This window comes from Eulemur rufifrons, chromosome 8 (assembly GCF_041146395.1).
Source record: "Eulemur rufifrons isolate Redbay chromosome 8, OSU_ERuf_1, whole genome shotgun sequence".
In the NCBI taxonomy this organism is placed as follows: Eukaryota; Metazoa; Chordata; class Mammalia; order Primates; family Lemuridae; genus Eulemur; species Eulemur rufifrons.
The window spans coordinates 48,739,377-48,762,253 of record NC_090990.1 but is presented as its reverse complement, the minus strand read 5'-3'; the positions used below and the strand labels follow the sequence as shown (position 1 = coordinate 48,762,253).

The 22,877-nt window shown below is 36.7% G+C and overlaps 1 protein-coding gene across 1 annotated transcript in view; it reads right to left on the bottom strand.

The window, feature by feature from the left end:
* Nucleotides 1-7,176: 7,176 nt before the first annotated feature.
* The window catches only part of UBE2U (ubiquitin conjugating enzyme E2 U), a 37,494-nt gene continuing 21,793 nt past the window's right edge, over nt 7,177-22,877 (bottom strand). Inside the window, exons 7-8 of the mRNA XM_069478027.1 lie at nt 14,126-14,214; nt 7,177-7,262 (exon numbers count right to left, since the gene is read on the bottom strand). Of these exons, the coding sequence (XP_069334128.1) occupies nt 7,177-7,262; nt 14,126-14,214 (175 nt within the window). The remainder of the gene's footprint in view (nt 7,263-14,125; nt 14,215-22,877) is intronic.

The window sequence follows — 22,877 nt, the reverse complement described above, 5'->3', positions numbered from 1 at the left end:
GCTTGTAGCTTTTATCAAATTTGGAAAATTTTCAGCCATAATTATTTCTTCAAATATTTTTTCTGTCCCCTCTTTTGGGACACCAATTACATGTATTTTATACCACTTGATATTGTCCCACAGCTCACTGAGGGTCTTTTTTTTTTTAATTTAATTTTCAGTCTTTTGTCTCTCTATTCCTATTTCTAAGAGTTTATATTGCTATACTTTCACATTCATGGGTCATTTCTTCTGAGGGTCTAATTTGCTGCTCTTCCCATACAGCATATACTTTTATAATTTCTGATTTATTTTTTATCTCTAGATGTTCCACTGATCTTTTGTATGTCTTCCATTTCTTTCTCCATCATATTTGTGTTTCCTTTTGATACTTGACTATATTTTATAAGACATGTAATAGGTGCTTTAAACTCCATATCTACTAATTCCATTCTATCATTTATGGATCTATTTATATTGCTTTATTTTTCTTTTGGTTATGGGTCATATTTTCTTGCTTATTTGCATGACTGGGGATTTCTGAAGGGTGGACATTAAAAATTTTGTTAGGTGCTGAGTTTTGTTATATTCCTTTAAATATGGTTCTCCTTTGTTTTGGCACACAGTTCAGTATTCTGTGAATCAGTTTGATACCTTCAGAGCTTGCTTTAAAGCTTTCTTATGGGTCTGGGAGAGCCTTTATCTGGGGGCTAATAGGCTCCACTGCTAAAGCATGACCCTTCTGAAGTCTAGTCAGTGTTAATTAAATTATGAAGTCTCTCCACTCTAGCTGGCAGGAGCACAAATAATTTCCAGCTCTGTGTGAACTTTGTATGAGTTTATAAAACAAATCATTAAGATCGCATTTTCCTTAGGGCAAATATGACTTTGGAAAATAACCTAACTTATTTTATACCTGTTTTTACCTATTGATAAACCTTTGTCCTCAAAAAAATGATATAGGCATTATTTCCTTTTTTATTCAACCATTTGCCTTTATATAACTAAAAACACAAATTATAAAAACAAAAATGGTTGGTGTCACCAAAGAAATGCAAATTAAATGACTGTGAAGTACAATGCCATAATTATTAAGTTAAAAAGTGAAATGAAAAACCCTAATGCTTGCTCATTTTTTAATTCTCACATAGTCTTGCTGGCACCATAAACCGCAACATGTTCTTCAAAAGTAGCTTTACATGCATAAGAAGAATCATAAAACTTACCGTATCCTTCCATTAGTAATCTGACTTTTGGTAACGTGTTCTTGGCTTCCTTCTCATTCTTCTATTTCTCTGGTAAAATATAATCTAACATGCCTCTAGGGGATATAACCCTCTCCCTCTCCCCCCTGCTCAGACAGAGGATATGAGCAAGGCCTAAGCCAATCCATGTATCATGTTTCTCTGGTCACAGAGAGGGGGACTAAGGGGGTGGGAAAGAGGGGCCGGAGAGAACACACATGAGATTCCCATAAAATGTGGGAGCAGAACACCAAAGAAGCGATTCTTTTAGGGGAATAAAAAAACCCATTTGTGTATGTGACTCATATTAAAACTCCTCTTTTTTCAGGAGAGAGGAAGGTGGGGAGCAATTTTAAGCTATGGTGTTTACGATAGAGAAGGAGCCGCTGGATTTTGTGCTACAACCAGAAATCCATGGTAAAGTTTTGGGGCTATGTTCTGAGAAATGGATGAAATGAATTATATCCATAAGAGAGGACCAATAAAGAGTATGGAATTCATAAAAATCAGTTGAAGGAACTGAATGTGTTTATTCTGAAAAAGAGAAGATATAAGGAGAGGCTGGAGAAAGACATGGTAGCTATTTTCTGAGACTTCAAGGACAATTCCACAAACCAGAAATAGCCTTATTTGTGTGTTGCTTCGAAGGACAAGCAGCAATACTTTCTTTTCTGCTATAACGGCCTCCTTTGAATCATGCCTTCTACCCATCCCCCAAGCCAGCCCCAGGTCCTCAGCGTCTGACATGGTACTGGGCATACTTAAGGCACCTTAGGCTAATGGGAAAAGCATGGGTTGTGGTATCTGGCAGGCCTGGGTTTGAATTTCAGCTCTGTTACTAAGTATATAACCTTAAGGAATTTTATTTTTTTAAACTTTTCTATACACCTTATTTATAAAATGGAGATAATTTCTCATTTTCTAGGAAGTTTTGCAGACAAACATAAAAGCACATAGTACAAATTCAATAAAAATCTGTTAAATGCATGAAAAGAGTCTGGAATGGTTTAATATCATTAGTTTTTTTAAAGGGTTCTATATTTTTTTCCCATGTCTATATTAAAAAAATATATGCCATGTCCATTCTCATGCTAATTCTCCCTATAACCACAAGATGGCATTCAAGGTTTAATCTTTGGGGAATTAAAAAAAGCTAGCATACATCCTTAAAAATGCATCAAATATATAATTATGTAAGGCTATAAAAAATATTTAAATTCAATAACCCCGAAAGGATAGCACAAACATATATTAAATGAATATACTCAGCATGAATGCCTTCCATGTAACTGGAGAAAAGGAAATCAAACATAGGTATACTAAAAGAAAGATTACCTGTGTTTCTGTCAGTTAAAACACAGGCTCACAAAATCAGACTCTGAAAGAACTTAAAAATAATATGTATTAACTCCTCAATTTAAAGGACAGGTCAACTAAGTCCAGAGTGTATTTTATAAATATAAGAAAATTTTATATTGGTATATGATATTCTTTTTTTAATATAGAAGGAGAAAGGAACAAACATTGTTTGGTAATAGAATTTGATGCTGACCAAAAAAAAAAAAAAAAGAAAGAAAGAAACCCACAACTTTTCTGCAAAACATAGACGTGATTTTTGCTTGTAATTGAGTAAGCAATATTTTTATACTTATCTGAACAATTTAAGCTTTTAATAAATACATATTAGTAGACAACTAGGAAATACTTTATTTTCAAATAAAATTTGTGTTTAATGATAACCTCAGAAAGACTGGTTAAACTCTTTGCGCCTCAGTATCTCTCACTGGTAAACTGGAGATAATATTTACCTCCACCTTTAAAGAATTTGTGCAGAGGAAGGTCTTAGGGATGGGAATCTAGTCGGGCAGGAGGCTGGGAATCTTGCTTTGAAGCTGTGTCAGCAGGGCAAGCAAAGCGGTTGATTTGTCATGGTGCTGAAGGAGCTGAGGAATCTTATTGGTGGGTTACACTGGCGGTGGGACTGTCAAGTCCACAGGGTGGCCAGTATGACATTAGGAAATGAAGGGAGGATGCCTGGCACACACAAGGTACTGCTCTACACCTCCTTGGTATAACAAGAGTAATATTCTTTTCTAAAACTCTGTTGGGTATAAAACTCCACCAGAATTGATAACTTTTATTTATGTAACTTGCTAGCTGCCAAAGCTAAGATTATTGGCATAGATTTTTCCGTTATCACATAAGCATTTGTTAGCCATAGAGTATGACACAAAGTTTTATATGTGCACAAGCAAGAACACTCAAAACAATAGCTTTTGCTGCTTTCTGATTTTATATCTTTCACTATTCTCTGGGGAAAAAAAAATACAAACCACTGATTAGATTATAGATTCATATTCTTTCCCATGTCTTGGTAGAAATAAAGCGTTTGCATGAATCTTCAAAAGGCAGTCAAGGCAAGAGGAAAAGAAAAAAAAGGCCTTAGAAAATGAACACCAATCCAAAAGATTAATTAATGAATATTTATGAGCTATTTATAATGACAATAGGTTTCTATTAATAGTAACTAAAATGTGTAAAATTAAAGAATTTGCATAAAATATTCACAAGTCATTTATATTTCCAGTTTTCAACCACTGTTTATAACTACACCCTAGAACTTCCAAAATAGAGCCTTAATTTCTACATTAGAATGAACCTTACTAGAAGTCTGCACCTAAATTTTTTCCTAAAATGAACTGCCTTCACATTTGATCCTGATCTTAAATGGGGAAACAGGGTAGGTATGCATCTTTCAATGAACATTAATTGAGTGCCTACTATTTGCCAGGCTCCCATGCTAAGTACAGAGAATGCAAAGCTACACTAATGTCCTTGCCCTGGTCACGCTTCAAGAACAGATGAATTTCCACACTGCAGATACTGAAAGAGACAGGAACAGGGTACTGCGGAAACAGAGGCAAGGGAACTGGGCATGCCTGAGCACAGCAGGGACCGTTCCCACAGCGATGTCTGAGCGGATCTTCATGCCACCCTTGTGAAGCACTTTGCCAGGCACAAAAAATGATGGTGGTGGAGTGGAGAAGGAAAAACAACCACAGTGGGGTGGATGATGAGAAATTACTCAATGTGTACAATGTACTTTATTTGGGTGATGGACACCCTAAAATCCCAACTTGACCACTACGCAATTTATGCATGTAACAAAATTGCACATGTACCCCACAAATTTGTACAAAGAACCACAGGCACAATGGGACTAAAATAAATGTGGTCATGATAAGTGCTGTTTTCTAACCTGAGAAAAGTTGACAATTTTTACATGTTTCTGACAAAGATCATTTTTATTATCCGAAAAGTTTGGGGGGCATGGGCTTTCATCTCCTCCTCTCCTCAGGAACTAATATTTATTGAATGCTCATGTGCCACAGTATATTATTTTATATGTATGATTTCATTCAAGAGATCAAATGGAAAAAACTTTGCAAGGTAGGTAACATTATCTCCTTTTAGCAGATATGGAAACAAGTTCAGAGTGGGTAAGAATTTCTGCAAGGCCTGCCTGACTCTAAAGCCTGACTCTTTCCCCATGTTGCTCGCAAAGAAAGATTTTCCATCTGCAAATTGAACGAAGGCCACAGGAGAAAAAGCATGAACAATAGCGAACCTTATGAATGCTTACCATGTGCCAGATACTGTTTGAAACATTTTTTATATATTAATTTATTTAATCCTCAAAACTTCCTTGGGAGGTAGGTTATACGTAATACTGCCATTTAATAGATAAAACTGACACACACAAAGAAACCAGCTAACTTGCTCAAGGTCACAGGGCTGGTACTTGGCAGAGCCAGAATTCAAATCCAGACAGTCTGGCTCCAGTGCCCCTGTGCTTAAGTGCGCCACATTCCACCTTTTCCCTCCAACCAAAGCCTAACTCTAGGCCATCAGCAAAGACCCTGTGGAGAAAGCCCAGGCAGAAGGCACAGGGTGGTGAAGAGATCGTAGGTCCCCGAATAATGGTGAGAAGAAATGATTTAGTGTGGCTTAAGAACTGAGTAATGATTGATGAGGGAGGGGAGGAGGGGAAAAGGAGTATAGGACAGTATCAGGAGTGACAGCATTTCCTTAATGCTATTCAAATAAAAGGTTCTCAACTTGTGTTTTCTGTTGTTTTTTTTTTTAAATAGAAAATTTCAGCACAAGAAAAGCATTTGCAAATATTAAAAACAGAGAGCTGCATAATGGTATTATATGGCATGCACATACAGACTTGCATAGATCCAGCCCTAAACATTTTCTACATGAGTTTCTATGAACTGACCACTTTATGACACCTCATGTATTTTGATGAACTTAAGACTTTTGATAATTATCTTTTGAAAAGAAGTTGAGTTTCACCATTCTTTCGTTTTTACTTTACCCCTACACATTTGCATACACAAATATTAATACCACAATAAAATGCAGATAAACATAATGTCTTTTTTAAAACTATTTAAATAGTGGGGTTTTTGGACTAATTAAGTCCAAAATTTACAAGAAGCAAGTATCATTTGGTCTAAATATATTCTCATCAACCACCAGATGGCATAAGGTGTGAAAGTTTTATTCTGACAGGGTCGCTATGCACGTAATAATTTGAACTATAACTTAAAAAAATGTATTTGGAAAAACGTTCCAGTACTCAAACAACTCACAATTATTTTAGCCAAATGTAGAAGAGGATAGATAAATTGAAAATGACGTGGTCCTACTTTTTCTAAATTTGGGGGTTCTGTGGGATGTTGGCATTACATAATGAATCAATGATCAAACAAATAAAACAGCTCTGTTAAAGGAAATAAAAAAGGAAGCCATGTCAAAGCAAAATTAACCTTAGATTCTAAGTGAGTTTCTTCAACTCGAAAAGAAACTTAAAACATGCCTTCAAGAAAAAAAAAAACATGTTTGTACTCCTTCAAATTGTGCTTAGTAGTCATAAAAACGTTTCTACTGCCTATAATATATCCTGAAAGCAGAAAAGTATCGAATGCGAAATGTTTTCTCCACTTTGGCTTGAAGGAAAGTTGTTGCAGAATCAACTGAAAAAAGCAAATCCAACTGAAAAACCCAATCTGAACTATGATGTTGAAGGGTAGGGAAGTATACTTTTGGAACCTCAATTTTCACACAAATCCGAAATACAGTATATTATTTTTGTTAATCCTGTATTTCCATCTAGAAAAGAGGACACATTGCTAATAGTACATTGAAAAGCTAAAATATGAGGTAAATGCAAAAAATAGGATCTTTAATTCCCATAGCTGTATGGTAGCACATTCACTAAGTACCTTGAAATAAACACACCAGAATATAGACTAGCACAACATAGCCAGTACCACAGAACTGAAATGGGATCTTTGCTCTGGCTTGATGAAGCACAAGAACTGTCTTCTGGAGTCCAGAGACCAAAGATGAGATGAAGGTTCCTTCCTTAATGTAGTCTAAGAGTCAATGATTTCTAAAGATATTATAATCATTTATGTTTATATTTTACTACATACTTCCTCATTAGATTTAATATATTTGGTTCCTGAGTGAGAAATCTGTGGAAGAAGAAAAAAACATTTGGAGCTATGAAAAGGATGAAAAGCTAATTGGTGATATAGAAACAATTTTTTTTTTTTTGCCTTTTCTTACTATTTCTAAGTCATTTGTTGATAAAGGAAATGAGAATAAAAGAATTATTGGGGAGGTTATTGTGAGATTTCTTCACTGTGGCTCATGTCCTATCTCTATCTTTGGCAGCCAATAGGTAGCAAAGATATTTCCCATCTGGGTTCATATGAAAAGGAGAAAAGATACTTTCTTATTCCTGTTCTTATGCTTAGAAAAGGGCATAAGTTGCTATTTCCAAGGGTTTCTCCTGATGGTTCAGTTGGATAGTAGAAAGTGGAATAATAGATATTTCAACTTAATGGTATAATGCATTCAAGACACTTAAAATTTCTTACTTTAAATTCCATTCTTTAGGATGCTGTAGATCCATTTTCTTCCATTTATAATACTGTCCAGTGAAATTTGGATCTTTAAGCACTGAAATTAGAGTATTAAAAAAGGAGCTATGCATACATTCTTTAATAATAGTTAAAAGTTGAAAATAATTCATTTTTCATTAAGTTGACATGTGGCAACAACATACACTATATAATTCAAGTCATATAACAATGCTCAGAAACTTTCCAAATTTCTCCCTTTTATTGGAACTTTGTAATGTTACATATTGTTTGAAATAAGAAGACTGTGACTTGGACATTTTTTTCATTATAATGACATTTGTTTATATAGCATTTATAGTGTTAAATAAAATTTATAAGAGACCATTGGTTTGGACTGAGCTCCTGCACACCAAGCCAAAATGGAGTCACTCACGCTAAACACCATGTAATCAAACTGAAACTTTAAGGAAGCAGGAAAATCCCTAAACAGTTTTTTTTTTTTTTTTTCAAAAGAAGATATTCCCAGTAACCAATCCAGAAGAGGCCCAGTTAACTTGAACTGGCCTGATAAAGAAGTCCTCTCTGCTTTAATCCTTACAAGGAAAGTAACCTGGAGTACCTTATGTTAATCAATCCACTTTTTGTATTATTCTGCTTTCTTATTCCTACACCAGCTGCCTTGTAAAAACCACTGTTCTGTCATGCTCAGCAGAGCACAAATCTGTTTTTAGATGAGATGCTAATCCATTCATGAATCGCTAATAAAAGCCAATTAGATCTTTAAATTTATTGAAATTTTGTTTTATAACAATAGTAATGAGGGAAGTATAGAATAACACATATAAAAACCAAAGACATAATTTAACAAAATTTGAATTCAGCACTTCAAGTAGAAAAATAAAATTTGGGAGTGACATTACAGATCTTACTTGATCTTTCACAAAGCAAGACTCTCTAATGGATGATCCTTCAGGCTCTGAATGAATCCCTTGACAACTACAGAAAACGCACCACTGTGCTGTTGGGAGACTGTCCATTCCATTGGCAGATAAAGGTTACTGTGTCCTCTCTTAACCTGAGTGCTGTGAGTTTCCACTGGTCCTAGTTCTGACCTCTGGAGCAATACTGAATTCATCCCTCTCCCACAGGAGAGAGCCCTCTAATATTTGAAGGTAGTTCACAGGGATGCCTCAGTTCTTTCAATTTTTTTTCTTAGGATATGATTTTCTAGAGACAACTATCTTTACCCTCCTGGTGGTGAATTTTGTTGATGTTCCTACTTTGTGTCCAGAACTGGATCAGGATCTTGATTTGGTTTGAAGCAAAGATATAAATGGGATTACTACCTCCCCTGATCTATGCACTACACTTCTATCAATTCAGCTCAGATCTACATTAGCATCTTCTGGGAATCACGTCATACAACCACAGGCTCATGTGTTTGTGGTTAATTATAAGCCTTATGCCTTCATTTAAATTCATGTAAATTTAAATTTCTAGAAAAAAATTTAAACTGAATAGTTCTCCTTTTTTTCTATTAATATTGCATGATTTTCTCCAGCAATGCTCCTATTTATTTTTTATTTTTTGCTCCAAACACACATAAGCATACACACATACATATTCCCACAGGCTTGATTAGTATTCTTGATTGGTATTTGGATATATGCTCCTCCCTTCCATTAAAAAAGCAAATCTGAGCTCCCCAAAGTTCTTGGTGAGGTCTCATTATAGATGGTTACAATAACTAACATAAACAGAATTTTTGCTATATGCTGGACACATATAAAGCAGGTATAACACCCCACTTTACAGATGAACAAACAGACCTAGAAAAGTTGAGTAATGTCTTCTCATTGGGACTCTTCATTACTCTTAGCCAAAATTTAAAATTTAATCTCTCACAAATGCTATTTCCTTTTGAGATTTCTATTTAAGGATAATTTATATCTTTTCTTAATTTTTTTTGAAATTGCCTTTCTTACATTTTGTATTGGAATATGTATGGCCGTCTCTTCTTATATATTATGAAACTCCAAATGATATGGTCATCTTTCCTGAACGGTCCCATTAGTTTTATATCATTGACTCATTTTCTTCATTGCCTTCTCTATCATCTGAGAGATGAAAATGCCACAGGACTTTGTACAAACTTTTACTTTAACGCTTCTCATAGTTTATCCCTATAATTTTTCACTCATCTGTCTCCTACAATCTGTTTATAAACTCCTCAGAAAGCTTACCACAATACATAACTTCTTGTCTACCCCATGCAGCCAGCTGTCTGATGCTCAGTGAAGGACACTGATTAGAGGGAAATAATGAAAGAATGAGGACAGGAAAGAGAGAGGGGGAGAGAGAGAGAGAGGAAGGAGGAGGAGGAGGAGGAGGATCTGCGAAGTTTCAGTGGAAGTTCTGCCATTTGAAATTCCTTCATCACTATTTTTGTGATCTTGCTTTTGTGGCAGTTCTGCAATCTGTGGTAGAAAAGCAGCCTCTATTACCTCCATAATATAGTTCTTCTTCCTTCTCTGTTGTTCCTTCTGAGGGTTCCTGGGCATTGCTTCCACTCTGCTTTTTCCATGACATACATTTCACCTAACATCTGTAGAGTTTCACCTGAAATTTTTTCCCCACTGCTGAGACAGTCGCATCAAAAGAAATATAATAGCACCCACTTGCCTCAGCATGTTTTATTTCCACACACACTGTCTCATGCTAACCATCCAGCAACTTAAAGTACGGTGGAATATTTTTATCAATCCATAGAAATGAAAGACAAGGTACAAAGAGTTACGTGACTAACTTGAATTCACTTATCTGCATGTGGCAAAGCTGGTACAGGGCTAAGGAGTGTGTAACTTCTGACATCATGCTCTTCCCACCTTTCCAGCCTTGGTTGCACATTGTAGTCACCTGGGGAGCTTTAAAAACTACTACTGCCTGGTCCTACTCCCAGAGATGCTGATGTAATTGGTCTGGGGTATGCCCTCTATATTGGAATTTTTACAAGCTCCTCAGGTGGTTCTAATGAGCAGTCAAGACGGAGAACCATTGCATTTTAGCATCAAACGACGCTGCTTCTTGCATCTAAATGTGTTTTGGAGACACTTGCCCTTATTGATAGCTCAAAGACTCAAAGAATCAAAGTCTCCCAGGGTGAAAGCAAGCATCCCCATGATGCTTCAGGCTGCTTGGTCTGTCTTGATGACAGCAAACAAACATCAGGAAGCCTATGCTCAGTATTACAGAGTACATGGGTCTGGAGGGTTTCTTTTCCTCTAACATAAACATTTCCTTATGAGGATCACATTCTGTTGTTAAGGCGCTGTTGCCCACAACCATATGTATTAGTCTGTTCACTGCCAAACCTTTTACTTGCCATGCTACAGTGATGGATAGAGAACACTGGATCATTGGTACATTTTGCATATGATCGCCTATGATTATGAACTAAAACTTATAATTATTTATAAATGAACTGCATGTATTTCAGAGTTTGAATTTAAATCTCATACTATACAGAGGTAACAATTTGCTGTGGTATTATGGAGTCAGTATAGTATGAGAAAGAGTAACAAATGCAGAGTCAGAAGATCTGGTTCAAGTCTCTGGACCACAGCCTACTTAATGAATAATGGGCACACTTATTTGAGGACTCACTATGTGCTAGGCATTGTTGTAAGTTCTTCAACCCTATGAGGTGTTTGCTGTGATTATTCTCATTTTATAGATGAGGAAATTGAGACACAGAGAGGTTAAGAAACTTACCCAAGGCCACACAGCTAGTAAATGGCAAAACCAGGATTAAACCCTGGCAAATCTGACCCCAGAACTTACACTGTTTACTAATATATGATATTCTCTCTGACATGTGTGACAGGTAAGTTTCTTAGCTTCTCCTGGTTTTAATTTTCTCATCTGTAAAACAGGGTAATAATAATAATGTCTGGCTTATGGGCAGGCATTATACCACTACGACATAGATTAGGTGTTAAATATTGGTTGAATAAATGAATAAAAAAATGATAGATTGGGTTGGTTAAAAAACAATATATATGAACATACTTCATAAACTGCATTGTACAAGAATAAACTTATTATAATTATGGCACTAATGACTATGTATAGATTTGTGGCACAAAGATATGGAAAACAGTTAATACCCCAAATCAAAATATTAATATAACTATCCACCACTATTCATAAAAGATAAAGCTCTTAAAAATATGCACAAAGTTTAATAATCTTTCCAATGATAAGAATATAACTGTAGAAAATGAAGTTATTAGAAGTTTCCCTTTTATTTCTGAGTAGTTGAAGAAGCATTCTATAATCTAAAAGCTTCATCTTTATTATTGCCAGGAAATTAGGCCATTAAAAAAGATAGCGTTGGATCTCATCCAGCTGAACTATCAAAAGATAAAATGGCCAGCAGCACATGTAAAGTTTACATTTAATTTTTTTAATTAAGTGCTGGTTATTATTCAAGAAAAGCTCTTGAAACATTCTTATGACAATTCCCCAGGGGAAGAAGATGCAGGGTGACTGAAATCTTGCACCAAGTGCTACACTCAAAGTCTTAGAAATTCTTCTGGCGTAGAGCTAACCATTACCAGCTATTGGCTTTACAAACAGGGATGAATTACATACTAGGTCAGTGACAGATGTAGAAACACCAAAATTCAACATTTTGGGGTCAAACTCTTCCGAGGAAGAAATCGTGGTCAGTGGTGCCCCACTATTTCCTTCCATTTATCGATCATTCTTTACTGCGTGACAATCATTCCCAATCTCCCTTAAGTTTTAGCACATGCTTCTATTTTTTTTCCTCCTCTAGCAGTTTGGAGTTTCCAAGTGCCCCTATATATTTACATGTCATTCTATAAAGCACCATCCTGTAACAATCTGTTTGTTTTCTGGTTGAAGGAGTTTGACTCTGAGTCGTCCCCTAGAGTGTGCCAATTAATGGCTCAGAACAGTGTTTGTGTAATTAAGGGTTGTCGCCTCTGGGACCCATCTGAGCTGCTCATACATCCTAGGTCCACATAGTAGACGTGTTTGCTGAGTTGACTTGACTAAGCAGCACCCAACCACAAATCTTTGAAATGACGTAAACATTCATGTACTCTGGCATTGAAAATAATAAAATTCTTTGTACTAATAGAGTTGCTAAAGACTGCGTGTCTTAAAGCACCTTAAATTATATTTAACCACTAATCTATGAGTGAGTGAGGATGGTAATATGTAGTCACAAAATAATTAATAACTGACCTCCTGAAAGAACATGGGACTTCTTAAAAGCTATTGATCTAATTAACTTTTTTATATTTGTTAAGCTTAGTACTACTTTTTGTCTTAATTTGTGCCTCAAAACTAGATATTATTTTTTTGTGATAGTTAGGAAACTATCACAGTGATGAGATGAAATATAACGAGACCCCGAACTAAGGCAGTGGTCATGGGGGTGAAGTAGAGTGGAGGCATTCATGTTTCAGGAGATAAAATCAGTAAGGTTTGATGAGAGAGATAAAGAATTTTAGGAAACTTGTAAGACTCTGCTTACCCAAGACAATGCAAAAATAGTGATCTACTGCTAACCAAGAGAGGGAATAAAGGAGGAAGGATAGATTTGGGGGTAAGATAGTGAATTCACTTTGGGACATCTTAAATATGAGATGCCTATAATACATGTAGGTCAGATGTTCAATGCACAGTTGTAAATATGCATGCAGAATTCAGAAGAGGGGTCTGGCTGGAGAGGCGGCTTTAGGAATCACTGGCATGTAAGCTAATGAAAACCACAGCAGTGGAAGAGGTCTTTCAGAGAGAGGGGGTAGAGGGGGCTGAATGAAGAATTTATTATTGCTAAGGGAAGAGGCAGAGGAGTGCTTAGGAAGGGAGAAAGAAAACCATGGATGTGTGGTGTCATGTAAATCAGGGACAGCACAGCCGATGAGAGCTCAAGTAAGAAAAGGACTAAAACACAATCATGGAATCTGGGAATTAAGAAGTCACTGCTAACTTCAGAATGCACCATTTTAGCAGGATGGCTGAAGCAAAATCCTGTTTCACTAAATACGTGCAGACTGTATAACCTACTTTGATCCAAATAATGAAATAGTACTCTAAAGATCCAATTAAGTAGAACCAGAAAGTTGTCCAGCTCTCCCATCCCGCCTTTTTATTTCCTAATGTATGATGGTAATAGATGATTTTTTTCTTTTAGACTGATATAATTGAACAGCCCTAGGTTTTTTTCTTTTTTCCGCCCCCCCCCCCACCGCCCCGCTCTTTTTTTTGAAACAGAGTCTTGTTCTTGTCACCCAGGTAGAGAGGTAGAGTGCAGTGGCATCATCATAGCTCAGTGTAACCTCAAACTCCTGGGCTCAGGGATCCTTCTGCCTCAGCCTCCCAAGTAGCTGGGACGCTATCCCAACTTAATGCCCAGTTAATTTTTTCTATCTTTGGTAGAGACTGGGTCTCGCTCTTGCTCAGTCTGGTCTCGAACTCCTGAGTTCAAGGAATCCTCCCACCTGGGCCTCCCAGAGTGCTCGGATTACAGCGTGAGCCATGCTCCTGGCCATCCTAGGTTTTATGTTTGCTTGCCGAATTTCTACCTAATATTTCCTCTGGCTTAAAGAATTAAAAAGTTTCCTCCTGCTGTGAAGGCTTCTTTCTGGGGTGAAGAGAGAAAAGTAAACCTCATAAGATTGAGAACTTTGTCTTTGATTCCTCCAATTGCCTGTCTTTGCCTCTAGCTTTTAATCAGACTTAGTCCAAGGCTCTATACAAAAAAGGAACCAAATTAATAGCTGTTGAATGAATAGTACATAGAGCCAACAGAGAATTTTATCACCCTTACATAGCACATATGTGTCAATCAGTCTTTGAAAACAAGACAAGCTGAGAATGATTAACATAACCAAATGGACATAGGATAAGTCTAGATCACCTTACCTGGAGTTCTGTAGTATTCTGTGGCTTTTGATGTAGCTATTCCAGACCATGTCTTGTAGTAATCATTAAATGAGACTGTTTTAACTGTTCTGAAAAAACAAATAAAAATCAGACAATTGGCAGTTTGCAAATTTGCTTTTAAAATTATGATATCAGAGTGGACTGTTCAGATAACAATATCTTGTCACAAGACATTTGACTGATTTGCAAATTCTGATATGCATTTCTAATGAATGAATTCAACATATTGATTTCACCACTAATGGATACAAATCACAAAAAAGAAAATCTGTCCAAATCATTTTTCAATAATAAATGAAAATGTGCACCCATGTGTATATTACAAAAAAAAAAAAGGTTTAAGACATCTGCCTTTCATGAATAACATTAAAAAAGAACTCTAGGCAAAGCATCACACCTATAAATTTTCTCATTCTGCAATAAACAGTTTTCTTGAACTTCTGTGCCAAATTTTAGTAAAAATCACCTTTATTTCCTTATTATTAAGAGAGACTAAATGCATCAGATTTAAGATTAGTTTAATTTTTACAAAGGATCTGGCTATTTTCAAAGACGGAAAAAAAAATAACTCTTCTAATGCTTTTGCCTGCACTTTTCCTTCCTGTGCTAATATTGCTAGGTCCTAATGGGAGAGCAAAGATTGTTATATATCAATATAACTATCAATAAGGAACTATAACAGCAGTCTCTTAAATAACTGCATTTCCAAGTATTTTTCCTATAAACTTTTTGAACACATAGATTCTCAACACTCTATAAACAAAACATTACTTAGGGATATTTTTCAGACATGTAAAATCACCAATTAACTGGCTTAAATAGATGCTTCAACATCAAATGTAATATGGCTTATGTCTGTTTTCCAATTTAAGTTCCTAGCTCTTTGGAAGAAGCAGCAACTTTTCACCTAGAGCAAGTACATTAGCATTAATTTTTATAGGTAAATTGTAGGGTACCTTAAAGTAAACATTTGACTCAACTTTGAAATTAATGGCGCAATATCTAAATGTGTTAATGCATTCATTTATTTAAATAACAATTATGGACAACTAATTTTAAGACTAACATTTTTCAAATGTGTTATTAGTATACTTTTGCAATCACACTTACGTAGAAATTTGAAACGGGAAGATAAATTAATCATTATCATTATTGCTTCCAGAGCTGCATGACATGCTTTAGACTACTAAATGATATACTAAACTAACATTAATTTGCCAACAAAATGTTTCAGCATTTGGCAACGGAGGAAACAAAATGAAAGGCTGCATTATATCTCCTGCATGAAAAAGCTCGTGATCAATTTGCTGTCACAGATCATTTAGCATACAACAATGACCCAAGAGGAAGGAAACTGTCAACACACTGTCTCGTGCAAAAAATACACCATCTTCAGGCACAATCGTCTCCATTGTTTTTTGTCTGTTTGACGACGACCCATGACCCTCTCCCTTCCCAAGGGTGTCCTGTTCAATTTCAAAATGTTAGCCTTCAGGGGCTTTCTTTTTCTTCTCCCAGAATAATTAAAAATATTACCCTAAAAGGTATAACTTTAGTATAGTTTGAATATACAAAGCAGACTGTCTTAAACATTTGGGAATATTTGCAATTTCAATTCTATAAAGGAAACATCCCTTTAAAATAAGAGAACAGTAACTATATTTTACTATTATTCAGATAAACTACTAAGCTTACAGGCATACACACAGCATAAAAATAGATGCATTTAGCTTCAACCAATAACAGGAATTTATGAAGTATTATCATAGACACTATGAAAAAAATGTAGAAGACATAATTTTAAACTGAACATTAGAGCTTATTATCCTGTTAGGAAAATAAGATATATACCTGGACTAGTGCATAGAACAGCTTTCTATATTAATACAATAAAATATTCCACAGTTTAACACAGATACTTGGAGACTAACAGATACTTCTTTGGCAGTGGCAATGAGCAAAAGAAGTTGGAGGAGGGAGATATAACTTTTTCCTTTGAAGCCGTCAGGGAAAGACTTACTGGGGATATGAGTCTAGAAAAAAGGAAGGAGGCATTCTAGGCTGGAGGAACAGGATTAGCGATAGTTGAGACGGGAAGGAGCATGGTGGTGTGTGCCTGTGTGCACACAGCGGGTGCGAGGGGAAGGGATGATAGGAATAAAGACCCTTGACTTGAGTGGAGAGTTCAAATTTAGAGGAATTGAAATTTGACAAAATAAGTGAAACTGGCCATTGCAGGGTCTTCGAATTTAGACAGAGAACTGGTTAGAGTTGATTCAGCAATCTTGATTCATTAGGTAGTAGGCAGTTCTCGAATAAGGCAAGTAAATTATGAAATTAGTGTTTGAGCAAGAGTTTTCTTTGGGAGTCATATGCAGCGTGGATTTTTTTTTAAGGGAGAGTAAATGCAGGGAGACCAATTAGGAAACAAATGCAGTAATTCAGGCATGAGGTACTGAGGGCTAACAGTAGAGCGGGAGCAAAGGTTAGGAGGGGGAGGAGATGAATCTAAGACCATGCTAAGGCTCTGACTGGCCTGCGTGCCTGACAGGGTGTGAAAGGTGAAGGAATGCTCGGGTCAAATACTCTTCTCAAGCCCAGAAGCCTAGTTAGTTTCGCTTTTAACAGAAAGCATCAAGGGAAACTGAAGTAAAATATGAGTTTAATTTTAGACATGGGTTTTAGGCGATGATAGGACAGACAAGTCAAAATGACCTTCAGAAGTGTGATTGAGAAATTGAGACTGGAAAGAAGAGATTTGGGTCAAAAATCAACAAAAAGGTTGATAGATGAAGCCATTAGGAAAAACAACCTCCAAAAAGTAAGTAAATGTTTTGAAAAGAAGGAGCAGGAACCCACTCATAGCGCGAAGAGAAGGCAGGAAGGAAAGAGAAAGGTTCTTTAAGAGAAGAAGAAAAGCGCAGTAGTGCTATTTCATGGAAGCAGCATCCCAGCCATTACCAAAGCCTAATGATTCAACGTCTAAATATCTCTGGTTGGAGCCTTCCTCTCCAACGTGATCTAGTCGTATAGTACCACGATGAAGAGTGTGGAAGGTCTGGAGTCAGCTGGCCTGCGTTGAAACCCTCTGGCGCTGCTACTTATTAGCTGTGTGACTCTGAGTAAGTTACCTAACCTCTCACGGCCTGTTTCCTCATCTATAAAATCAAGAGCTAAAACTTTCTCAATCTGTGGTTGTGAGCATTTGAGGAACGCACACATGAAAAGAGCCAAGTGTAGCGCCTCTTCAGCACTCAGTGTCAGCTGGCCTCAGCTGCCTTTGATAAGCACCTCATCACTTCCCTCCTGCTGTTCTCTAAACAGCTTCGTAATTGTTCTCCTGCCCCAGTCTCTCTCCATGCCAGGTTATCATATCTGTTTGAAAACCACATTTGGTTATGTAACTCTATAGGATGAAGTCTGAATACTTTCAAATAGAACCGTCGGGCCATTTCCAACCTCTTCTTCTGCCATTTATCCCCCATCCAAAGGCTCCATCACATAGAATCTCCTACCAATCCCGAGCACACCATAAGATTACACTTCTGTTTCTATGCAAGCTGTTCTGTCTACAGACTCTTTTTCTCTCTGTGCCTGTCAGACTCTTACTGATCAAGGATTGGGTCCAGTAAAAATATTTTGCATATGAAGGCTGTCATAATGGACACTGTGGTTGCCTCCTCAATAGCCATTTCATTCTTCCCCCACTGTGTAGATGCCATGCACCTTGATGAAACAGACTCCACCCTTGGTGCTAGATTAGAGACTGATGGGTTCAGGGCTGTCTGACTAAGGTGTCAGGGACAGGAACTCCACCTAAAAAAATCCAGAGTGAAGCTTATTGTACATCTTGGTGACTGGGAGTGTGAATCCTCTGACATTATTCTTCAAGATTACCTTCTTATTCTATGTCCTCTGCACTTCCAGATACACGTTAGAGTCTGTTTACAAATTTCCAAAAAACAAAAAAAAACCTGCTGAAATTTTGATTGAGATTGAATTGAATCTATAGATTAACTTGGGAAGAATTGACATCATAATAATACTTTTTCCCAAGCCACAAACATTATATATTTCTATTTCTTTAGGTCTTTTAAATGTTCTTTCATAAGTATTTTGTGGTTTTAAGTATAGATGTCTTATATATGTTTTGTTAATATGTTGATGCTATTGTAAATGGTATTTTTTTTTTTTTTTGAGACAGAGTCTCGCTTTGTTGCCCAGGCTAGAGTGAGTGCCGTGGCGTCAGCCTAGTTCACAGCAACCTCAAACTCCTGGGCTTAAGCCATCCTCCTGTCTCAGCCTCCCGAGGTGCTGGAACTTCAGGCATGCGCCACCATGCCCGGCTAATTTTTTCTACATATATTTTAGTTCGCCAGATAATTTCTTTCTATTTTTAGTAGAGACGGGAGTCTCACTCTTGCTCAGGCTGGTCTCAAACTCCTGACCTCGAGCGATCCACCCGCCTTGGCCTCCCAGAGTGCTAGGATTACAGGCGTGAGCCACCGCGCTCGGCCTGTAAATGGTATTTTTAAAACTTCATTTTCTAGTTGTTGATTGTGAGTATATGGGAATATAGTTGATTTTTAATCTTAACTTTCACCTTGTATCCAGAGCCCTAGATAAGTCCATTTACTAATTTTCAAGTTTTATTAATATATAGTCATTTGGATTTTACTGTGTTCATAATCATGTTATTGGTGAATAAAATGATTTATGTCATCATTTCCAAACTTTTTCTTTTCTTGCCTCATTGCACTGGATAGGACTTCCAGTACAATGTTGAATAGAAGTGGTAATGGTGGACCCACTTATAATGTTCCTAAACCTAAACTTTTCAGTATGAGGTTGGCTTGTTAAAGTCTTGTAGACTCCCTTTACTGGAATAAGGGAATTCTCTGCTAGTCCTAGTTTGCTGAGAATTTTTATCATGAATGGCGTTAAATTTTAGCAAACACTTTTACTGGATACATTGAGATGATTTTCTGGTTTTTCCCTTTACTTGGATAACATAATATGTTATAAGAATTGATTTGGAATGGTAAACTAACAAACTTTCTTTCTTGTAATAAATCCACTTTGGTCATTGTGTCTTATCCCTTTTTACATATCAGTGGATTCAATTTGAGAATATTTTTATGAGGATTTATGCATCTATATTCACAAGAGGTATTGGCCTATAATTTTCCTTTCTTATAATAATCTCAGATTTTAGAACAGAGCTGAAGGTTTGGAATTATATCCACTTTCCCTATTCACTAAAAAGTTTAAGTACTTCTCTTTTTTAAAAAAATTTATGTTAAGATAACATTAGATTTATAAGAGCTATGAAGATATCTTTTAAAAGTCAACTTTTTGAAAGCATAATTTACATTTTAAAAGTGCACAGGTTTTAAATGTACAAATTGATAACTTTTGACAAAAATATACACCTGCACAACCATCAACCCAAACAGGGTATATTTTCATTACTCCAGAAAGTTCCCTACTGCCCTTTCCCAGTCAATCTCCTTTGAGACTTTGGGTAATCACAGATTTAATTAATCTGACAGATTAGTTTTGCCTATTTAGAACTTCATATAAATTGAATCGTACATTATGTACTCTTTTGGTACTGGGTGTTTTTTTTTTCACTCTCTATAATGTCTGCATACTTATTCCATATTGTTGCATGTATTAATAATTCACTTATTTTTATTGCCAAAAGTATTTCATATATTATTAATATAGCACAATTTATTTATGCATTCAACTGTTGATGGACAGTGTACTTGTTTCCAGTTTGAGATATTAAGAATAAAGTTGCTGTGAATATTTGTGTACAAGTCTTTTTGTGAATATATTTTTCATTTTAGGTAAATACTTAGGAGTAGAGTTACTGGATTACAGGGTGGGGGATGTTTGACGTTATAAGAAACTGCTAAACCGTGTTCCAAACTGGTTATGGGCACGCAAAATGGTACAGCAGTGTATGCAGCAACAGGTGAGACCTCCAGCAACTCCACATTTTTGCCAACAATTAGAATTGTTCATCTTAACTTCAGTCTATGGCATCTTCTTCCAAACTTCCCCATCTCAGTAAATGACAGCAGTACCCACCCAGTGCAAACCAAAATCTAGTAATTATCCTTGATTCCACTTTTTCTCACACCCCACATCTAATCAGCAATTCTCCTTCAACCCAAGCTTTGAATCCAACCACTTTCTTCTCCTCCATGTCTACGCCCTCAACTCTAGCCTAAACCCCCATCCTCTCACCTCTCTTCTACTAAAATAACCTAATAAGTCTTCTGTTTGCTGCCACTTTATAACCTTCACAAACCATTACCTTCATGGCAAAGTACTCCTTTTAAAATGTAAATCTGATTCTGCCTCTCCCCTTCTTAAAAACTGTCCGACTGTTTCCCAATTCCCATACCTGGTATAATAAAATAAATCCAAATTCCTTACCTGGTTTGTAAAGTCCTAAGTGATCTGGACCTGCCTACTTCCCTTAGCTCATGTCTTTCTCTCCTCTTTCCTCCTTGCTGTGTTCTAGCCACACCGGCCTTCTTACTGATTCTCTGACATTCCATGCTCACATTCAACTTAGGCTCTTTCTACTGGTGATTCTCTCTGCCTAGAGTCTTAGTGCGCCTGTAAAATACCACTCTCTTCTAACATTTTACTCTTTTTTTTTTTGCCTTGTAATTTCACAAATCTTGATTTTTCAAGAAAACACCACTTACACGTTTATCTCATAATGGTTCTTGAACCATCTTTGACTAAAGTTATAGTTATTATAAATGCTTCTATATAGCTAACTCAGTTGCTATCCTATGAAATTGGTACTATTATTATTATTTTACAAATAAAGAAACTGAGACGCAGAGAAATTAACTAACTTGTCTTAGTGACATAGCTAATAAATGGAAGGATTAGGATTCTTTCACCTGCTGCACTAAAATGCCTCTCAGAGTGTTTGTGTGTGTGTGTGTGTGTGTATGTGTGTGTGTGATAGTACCAAAAATATTTCATAACCTACTCTTTTCATTTACTTTTTTTATTATGGTAAAAAATATATAACATTAAAATTACCATCTTAACCATTTCTAAGTGTATAGTTCAGTAGCGTTAAGTATAATCACATTGTTGTAAAATAAATCTCTCGAACCTTCATCTGGTAACACTGAATTTCTATATCCAACTTGCCACTTACTTTTTCTGTTAACAAAATATAAATCTCCCGAATCTTGTCCAAAAGTGGCTTTTTGCATATTATATGCCTAAACCAATATTTATTTAATCAGTCCATTTTGTTGGACATTCTGTTTTCAGCTTCTTACTATAAACAATTCTATGATTAACATTCTGGAAGTCTATCTTTATACACTTGCTCAATTATATCCTTGAAGATAAATTTCTAGAAGTGGAAATGCTGTGTCAGAGACATGCATTTATCTTAGGACTTTTAATATGAAATGCAACAAAGGTTACTGTCTTCTCTGTCTATATCCTTCAAGTTTTGTCTTCTGCCTGCCCCTTTAAATGATTTAGCCACACACACACACACACACACACACACACGCACACACACGCACGTGTATTTAGCATTCTGACCATTGATGTCTCATTTTCCTCTCCTCCCTTGTTCTCCAGCAACCAATCCTCCTCTTTTTCCTCCTTTGGTTTTGTATCTCAGCTCCTGATACTCACACTGTGGTTGCCCCTGGCATTTGTGACTCATTTGTACTTTTTTATTCAAGTTGTCAAATGCCTTCCTCTGGGTCAGGCTGTGGGAAATGTGCCCTCTCCTAGCTGCATGCTTTTGCATGTGCTGTTCCCTCTGGCTAGACTCCCTTGTCCCCCAGGCTACAGGTGAATTCCTACTTTGCCTTTAGAAATCACCTGGCCATCACCTGCTGAAAGCTGGTCTTTGCTGCTCCCTTCCAGCCCCCGCCCCCCCCAAGCCTCAGTCAGATGTTTCTCCCTCTGTGCGCCCCCCATCCCACCATCTTGATCTATCATAGCACTTACTCTATTGTACTTATGAAATACAACAATGAACAGGCCCAGCCAATAAAACATTAGGTTGAATCTAAAAGAAGTGGTTCCAGAAATAGATGACTTGGTGAAAAAGTGAAGGCCTTTAAAGGAAGCCTAGAAAAAATAAAAGCCACAGGGGAAGAAGTTTCTGTTCAATATGACTCATTTTAAATATGATTCAATCTGACCTTAGCATTCCTCCCTTGGCCATGATCCTGGCCTTCCAACTACATTCTCTGGGGTAAGATGCTCCCTAGATTGGTCCTGTAGACCAAAAGTCAGGCTTACTTTCTGTACTGTCTCCCCTTCAGACGGGGGCTTCCAATCCTAAAGTATTGATTTTGAGAGTTTAGGGATCATGTATGGTTCAGGTGTGTAACCCCAACACTGGGACACAGTGCTGGGCCTAGAGCATATGCTCAGTGGATGCATTTTAAATACACGAATAAGTAGCTGTTCTCACAGGAGCTGAAAACCTGTCCCCTAACCTGGAAGTGGTATCCTATAGACCATGTACAAATATCCCAGAGGACTAGCACAAGTTCATCACCTTTAATTACTGAATATCAGGCTGGATTCCCCTGACTATATTCTACCCTGTGGACTGGACTCTGCCTGAGTTTTGTTATGTCTTTTGGAAACAGGGTTTCAATTGTCTGGCTATGCCGCTGGAATCCATTTCTACAGCCAAGTAATTTTTCCAGCT